Source organism: Sturnus vulgaris, chromosome 2, assembly GCF_052056855.1.
Source record: "Sturnus vulgaris isolate bStuVul1 chromosome 2, bStuVul1.hap1, whole genome shotgun sequence".
In the NCBI taxonomy this organism is placed as follows: Eukaryota; Metazoa; Chordata; class Aves; order Passeriformes; family Sturnidae; genus Sturnus; species Sturnus vulgaris.
In genome coordinates, this window is record NC_142244.1 from 22,153,593 (window position 1) to 22,161,504 (window position 7,912).

General features: G+C 38.5%; 1 protein-coding gene across 1 annotated transcript in view; it reads right to left on the reverse strand.

Annotated features, from left to right (window-relative positions):
- The window catches only part of DCBLD2 (discoidin, CUB and LCCL domain containing 2), a 63,562-nt gene extending 62,700 nt beyond the window's left edge, over positions 1-862 (reverse strand). The window contains exon 1 of the mRNA XM_088158848.1: positions 835-862. Within this exon, the coding sequence (XP_088014974.1) occupies positions 835-841 (7 nt within the window). The 5' untranslated portion in view covers positions 842-862. The remainder of the gene's footprint in view (positions 1-834) is intronic.
- Positions 863-7,912: the final 7,050 nt, after the last annotated feature.

Below are 7,912 nucleotides of genomic sequence, written 5' to 3' on the forward strand. Positions count from 1 at the left end.
TTCAGTTCTATTTTATTTTGCAATGTTCATTTCCTGTGGCTGTTTTCTAAGATCTCAGCATTTACAGGAAACCTAACTCCCTAACACATCCCACTTGGAGAGAATTTTCACTGCTCACAGAAAGGTACTGAAAGGTGCAAAAGTTCAAACATACTCAGCTGCAGATGAGCTCACTCTCACCAGTTCTCTGCAGCTGATTATAATAAAAACATCACCTCCCATGTGACCAGCTCTTGCCATTGAAAAGTAATAATGTCATCTCCGGTGGGATCCTGGATGACATACAGCTAGTATTAAAACACAGATATTTTTCCAGATTTCTCTGCAGCCTGTAATTTCCTTTAGGGGGAACAACTATGTGATTGGGCAGAGTTTAAAGAGGGTAAAGGAATAAACACTCTGTTAATATTAAAGGGAAACAAAAAGATGACCATGTTAGTAAAACAGATTGTAGCTTGGCAGTTGGGGTAAAGTTGATATTTTATTCTTAATTATTATATAGGAAGTTATATGGCTTTGAACTTAAAAAGTTACTATTAGCATTATTCCTTCAAGCTAAAGATGTTATTGTCAAATCTGATCAAATAGCCCACGGAAATATTTGCTTTATGGGGCATTTGAGCAAGTCATCAGAACATTTAGATTAGCATCTGTTGTGCAAGAAATTTGCCTTTCTGTGCAAAAATGCTATCTCCAAGAAATACCACACTTATCCTAAATTCTGCTGTGCCTGGTAGCCTCAAGCAAGAGCCGAGGCATTCCTGTGAAAAGAATAAAGGCCCAAATACTTGATGATTATGTGTCCTTGCTCATTATAGATGCATGGTTACTTACCTAGCATTTAATTTGTGGCAGTCTTCCTTTCTAGGAAAAAAAAACAAACAAAACCATTATATTATGCATATCTGTCGTGAAAGAGAAGATTAAATACTGTTAGTTGCAGACAAAGGAATTCAGAAACCTTAAGAAACATTAGATAAGAATTATAATATACCCCCAAGTTTTCTTGAGACAACCAAAACTGGGGGAGGCTATGCACTTTCCAGACACTCCTCTCAGCTAGATTCCATCACCAGGCAGAGGCATGTATTGTAATAAAAATGTAATATCATCCCTCATGATTATAAGAAACCATCTCCCATCTTTTGGGAAGGCAGCAACATAAAGCTAAGAAAGGAATCTCCTCAGAAACATCCCGCCCAAACTAGAGAGTCTGAATGCAAGAAACATGGTCGCTAAACATTCATATTCAGTCGGACTCTTTTTGTACACAGACAACATATTTTCAAAATAAAGTGTTATTTTAACAGAGCAGGAGGAATTGCTAGCATTACAGACCAATCAGTGCATTAGAAATTGCTGAGTAGGTACTGCTTTATCTTCACAATACCCAAACAGACCTTAGAATGTGTATTTGCTGCTGATGGTTTCGCTACCTTCCTTAGAGTCATCTATAGCTCTTCCCAGCTCTTTATTATTTCTTTAAGAAGAGATCACAGCACCAAGTGGGCCTGAGATGATAAATAACTTGCAATGTACTATCTATCATGACTTCCTAGGATTACTTTTAGGAGGTAAGGGGCTACAGAAAGTGTAAGGTAGGCTTATATCTGACACAGCTCAAAATGTGAGAAGATATGGGGCATTTGTAAAGAAGTCTTCAAGGTTACTGCTGCCTATATGAATCCCTGGAAAGGCTGACCTGGAACAAAGACTAGACAGAGCAAAAAGAATAAAATAGGTATTTGTTGAAAGGATGCACCTTGGGCAGTGCAAGAGCCTGGCTGGGGCTACAGCCAAGTCAAATCTAAGATGGATTCCAGTCACGAGTTTCTACACTTTTGTGTTTTTGTTCATCTACATATCGGGGTTAATTGTCCAACCACAGCCTCAGGTTATGAAGTCTCAACTCCTTGGCTTGCCCCTTCACTGTTTTTTCTGCTTTTTGGGTAACAGGTGTCCTTGATTCTCTAGCTGGGAAGGGATTGTTTTTTCTAACCACCCTGTGAAGAGAACTTACTAACACCTAGCATGAAGTTTCAGAGCTACATACCAAGCAGCAGAGAGTCTGAAAAATATGAAAGCTAAAACCCAAGGCATCAATATCATCAATGCTGAGGCAACACTTGGGATGCTTTAGAGATCACAAAATAGGAGGATTAAAAGGCAAAGTCTTCGTCTATTGAGATTCCCCTGTAGGAACTCAAGGAGAACATGTAAGTCAGGTTAAGCAGAACTTTTTATTCAAAATCAATACCCAGAGTCCTCTGTAAGTTCATATCCATACACAAATTAGCTTTCAGAAATTCTTACACCTCAATTGAAGTAACACCGTAAGTTCTCTGAATTTGGATGGCAAGAAATAGCCACCCATAATTCAGCTTCACTTCAAAACTGACACAAGTTGTTTTTTTTTCCCCAGAGCTAATGAGACATGCTCTGTGTAAACTGTGTCCAGGGTTCATCACTATTCAGTAAGCAAATAGACGTTTGCCTAGAGAAAAGGCTGAAACAGCATTTCTGTGAAAGAACTGTTTCTGTAGGGTTTAGAAGATGCAGGAAGAGTCAGATGAGCTTGAAAATTGACATGGCTTTTCTGAAGTTAACTAAGACACACTTTGTAGTATAGACATGGGATCTGAATTAGAGATACTTAATTATGTGCTGTTCCCAACACCTGCAAAAAACCATTTCTGAAAAACTGCTCAATGGATACCAATTTTATTGATCTAAGTGGCTGTGAGTGTTACGTGTGTATTCAACATGGCACAGACAACCATTACAATTCAAATTCTAGTAGAGATAAACCCTGAATTCCCTGTGAGAGCTGAGGGTGACTGGACTCAGTGCATTATATTGAGTGCCTGCAGAGAAGCAGCAGCAGGTGTGGCAAATGCTGTAGATATGCAACTGAAAGACAGAAATGCAAGTACAGGCAGGCAGAGCTACAGGCTCTTGGCTCTGCTTATTGAATGAACACAAGCACAATCCAATGCCCCATCAGAAGGGCTTCCCCTAAATGTCATGTTATCAACTCAATTTTTTCAAAAAACAACTGAAATTCTCTAATGAACCAAAAGAGATTTAGGGTTTGATAATTTCTTGCAAAGTTAGCAATGTTGTGCTTCATACCCTTGTATAGAAGCTCACAACAAAAACCCAAACTACAGAAGGTAAAGCTGAAGTAAATGTGTAATAAAACTTGTAGTGTTCTCTGTCCCATTCTAACTTGGATTTCACTCATCTTGTGTAGAGTTAGGTCATCATACTAAATCATACTAAAACTTCAAAGCTTTGCCAAAGTCTAATTTGTCACCAGCAACTTGCCAACTACAGCTAACAGGAGAGCATTTGACACACTTAAAGCTTGAGTGGTTAGAAAGCATCCTGCAATTTCATCTTAAATATTCATGGTCAAGCAGCTTTAGTAAAATAATTCAATAATTCCCTAACAATAGCTAAACCATTATCTATACATAGCCAGAGTACACATGTGCAACTACAAACCTGCATTTCCTAGAAGATGTTGACTTCAGTTTTGAATTTTTGGGTATAGAGTGGGAGTAGGCTTTTTCAAGTTACAAAAGAGTCTATTTGAGAGAAAGAATTATTTTAAAAATAATCTTTTCATTAAAGCAGCCAGACTTGGAAAAATTCTTGTCACTCACTTTGAAAAAAGAAAACCACAAACTTAGACAGGTAGGACTCATATAAGACCAGATACAAAAGTACAACCCAGGCAGTATTTGAAGAGAAACTTAAATGGGTTTTTTGTGTGTAATTTTTCGCAGATTTTGAGCTACTGTGTGGTGCATAAGTGTGAGGAACAGCAAAGTCCAGCTGTTCTCCAAGACTAGGGAGAAGCTAGAAGCCAAACATAAGAAGGACGATAGGGCAGAAGCTGTGTCAGCCCCGTGCTACCAGAGTAAACCAAGCAGGGCCAGCCAGGCCAGAGCCCAGATCGTACATGGAGATGAAGTAGACTTAAGGAACATAAATAAGAATTAAGAGAAAAGCTGAAATAATGAGAGATTTAGAGCAATTCATTGCATCCTATGAATTAGGCAGTAAGTGTAAGCTCTCCTGGTCAATCCCTAGGTAAGAAAGGAAGAACGAGCCACCTCCTGTGATTATCCACTGTGAATTGCCGTGCAGAATCTGCAGCCTATCCCCTCACCAGGATCCTTTTTTACCTGCCTGAATGGGTCATATTTGTCTGAGGTAAGATAAAATACGTTTTAGGACAAAGACCTTGTTTTCCTTTGTGCTTTTCAAGGCTGATGCAGTTCTGTGCTTCCCATCTTGGACAGCAACATTAAGAGCAAACTGCAGGCTAGTGACATCTGCAAACTGCAGTAGAACACATCTTGTTTGTTTATCAGCCTGTCAGGCTCACCTATGATTTAACTTCTATATTTTCTCTGTGTGTGAGAAATGTTAGAGGATCTCCCAGGTCAAAGGTATCTTGGAAGGAAGAAAATAGGCACAACAGCAGCTTTGTGAGTATGTTGATCATTAGAGATTTCTGCCAATGACAAAACATATACTTAAATTTTACTTCACTGAAAAACATTCAGTAAGGAGACCAGGTATTCCTCTTGAGAAAAAGGTAGCGAGGAAACTTCCATTGACTTTAGTTGTTGGGTGAAGAAAGGAGGAAAAAAGATGGAGCAACTTTTGGGACAATAGCTGGGTTCGTGCTGTCCTCTACTGGTGAATAACACAAGTTACGGTACTTGTGTAAGCAGTGCTCAAATAGTATGAGATATTTTAATAAACGTTTAGAGAAACAAAAAGTGTAATAGCTGTACAAACTAATATATTGTCAGTATTAAAATTAAATACTTAACTTGCGTGTGTCTAAAACCACAGTCTCCAACTGCAGTTGCTTCAAGTAAATCCATCAGTTTAATGTAAACTTTCTGCCATTATTGTGTATGCAGGAAAATGCTTCCCATTACCTTCCCATTCTCCTTCTTCGTCTTCTTTTTTTTTCTTTTTAAAAATCCAGCTACAAAACACAAGTAAAACAGGAAAAATGCTGTATATGCCTGTACAAACAAATGTCCCTTTCTCTTTCAGCTTCTGTCTGAACAGACAACCTGATGGACAGCATTTATTCAAGCAGAGATTCTCGCAAAGATATTCTAGAAAGGTTGACAGTGGCTTTTCATAGGCATGGGTTGTGTTTGTGTGGCTCTGTCCCTCACTCTGCTCACAGTGAAGAGTGGCACTCCAGTTTCCAATGGTGTTTGCTGTGCCCAGCACGGCCACCCAGCTCAGTGCCAAAGGAGCAAGGTAACAGCAGCACCACATATTCATGCAGAACGACAAACAAGTCTCCAAAAGACATTAGGAAATGCCATGCAGAGCCTTGTTTAACTGCAAGAGTAAACACCAGCTGAGAAAAAGGACACGGCACACAGGCAGCATTCATCACAACAGATTGCTCATTGTTTTACCTAAAGTGAGATCCAGAATGTTTAAACATCCACCTTCTTTGGGAAAACTTGGGTCACAAAGTCTCCTGTGGATCTCAGACCTGAAGAATTCACAGCTAGAGAGGCTCAAGCACGGTCTTATTCCTGAATCTGTATAATGATTTAAATTCTTTCTTGACTTACACACTTGATATGTGGCTGGGATACAAGTTTAGTTCTTTGTTCTATTTTCCTGTGTGGCAGCCCCATTGCTTCCCATCCTCAGTAAGGATTTACAGAGACTAAGAGCAGACTTACAGCTTCCTCTGTTGTAATCACGGCAGTATACCAGGGCTGATGAGAAATTCCGAGAATTGAAAAACTAGTTGCCCCTGCTGTGATGCAGTATAAGACTAATCAACCTTTTTCCTTACTGATCTGGAAGCTCCTGTGCTATACCAATGCCCAGAAACAGCTCAGAAACAGCTGTAAACCACCACTAGAAAGGGACAATTTTGCCTCAGGGCAATCCAGAGGGAGCATGAGATGACATAACCTGCCTTCACAGATCCTTGAGCTGTTTTTGCACTAAATAGAGTTAGAGTTACACCCTAAGGACAGAAATGGAACTGATGAAAAGGTCATCTTTGTTGTGTTTGCTTTCTGAGAAAAAAAAAATCTATTAGAGGTTATCAGAGAAGGAATTTTATTTTTAGAATGCTCTTGTTCCCATGAAACTTAAGAGAATTTTTATCTTTGACTTGAAAAGGAACAAAATACTGCCCTTGGGGAATGACTTCTTACATTACCAAAAAAGAAATATGATTAGGAAAACCTGTGGAAATCTCCAGGCAAATGCTTTCAAATAAGTTTATATATATAGAGAAGTGTTCATATTAATTCTGGAACATTATTTTGTCATACTGTTACTTTTATAAGGTACTGGCTTAAACTATCTTCCGAAACCTATTAGAATTAATGGAGATCACAACTTTTTAATTATCACTGGATTAGAAGAGTAAGAATTTTACACAGGAAAGGAGAGAATATGATTTCATAAATTTATGTTCTTTTTTGCAATAAATGAAAGTATCTTCCAACACATACATATGTAAGTAAAGACAAAGATAAAAATCCCATCCAACAAAGCTCTATATAGCTTAGATCTGGTAAAGCATTTACACATTTACTAGAGACAATGCATTTGTCCTTGCACAGCATTTCTGATATTGAAGAAGACTTAATGTATTTTTCCTTTTGCTATTCATCTATTAAAGATTTTCTGTTAGCCCTGGTTTGTAAAAGCATTGACAAATTACACTAAAACTAAAACTCATTTCTTCAAACAAAAACACCGTTAAAACTGACATCAGTACCTTTAAAATGGTTTTCAAGCAACAACTGAGAAAAAGGAACATATCACTGGAAGATCATTTTCTTGTATTGGCATTTTTTCTGCCCTGTAAGCCTAATTTCACAGGTTTCCATCTAGCAGTGGAGAGATGATTAGTCTGCAGGTGATAAATTCTGTGGTGGAGAGAATGGTTACAGTTAAGGTTACAATTTTGGCTGATGCTCTGGACTGGCAGGGATGAGCTGTATGGTCACAGTGGGGGTTAGGGTTCAGGAAAGGAAGAGCTGGAGAAATATATTTACTGCAGGATCTTATCAGTGTGGTGTGTCTAGGATGAGGGCTGGTAGTAGCAAGGATTTATAGCTTCTGGCTCGTTGCAATAGGAACAGTAGACCAACAGTTTCAGGACTAGTTCTCTTGGTAGTGAATAAGGTGTAATTCATCCTCTGTGACTGCACTAAGGATGCAAGAGCATTCACTGTCAGGGATGCTCTTAGGTGGCTTAGGATCGCAGGTCCAGTAAAAGATTTACATTAATTAAAAGATTTACATTAGTTCCTCCAAAAGCTAAGGAAAAAGAGCAAACTTTGATATCGGAGAAGCCGTTCACTGTGGTATGAACTCAGTAGAACTTATTGGTATTGTACTTAAAAAACATCCTGATCTTGAATGTTACGATCCAGGAATGGGAAGGCTACAAGAGCAAGTTAATAGGTGGACCTACAAAGTTCTGTGGGAATCATGTATGAGCGACTATTTGCAATGAGTTGTGTAGTTCTCTCCAAATGTAATTTTTAGGGAGTCTGTGTTGGTGTTTTTTTTTTTTTTTTTTTAATTGGCTAACATTGTGTGTAAGATAAAGAAAGATGAATGTAGAAAATTTCCTTACAGGATCCTGACAGGTTGTGCCTGATCCTTCCCGTGAGTAGTGAATGGCAAGAAACATTGACAAGGTTTTCAATACAATAACCAATAGGACTGGATTTGAAACTAGGGATCTGTGAAGTAAAATTCAAATACTAGTGTGGTTTCAAATATTAATGTGGTTTCTTGCAGAGCATTGAGACTATCTTTCTGGATTTGGAATTTAGACAGTATTAAAACTGCAGTTCAGGAAAACAGGGGCTGCAGAGGTCAG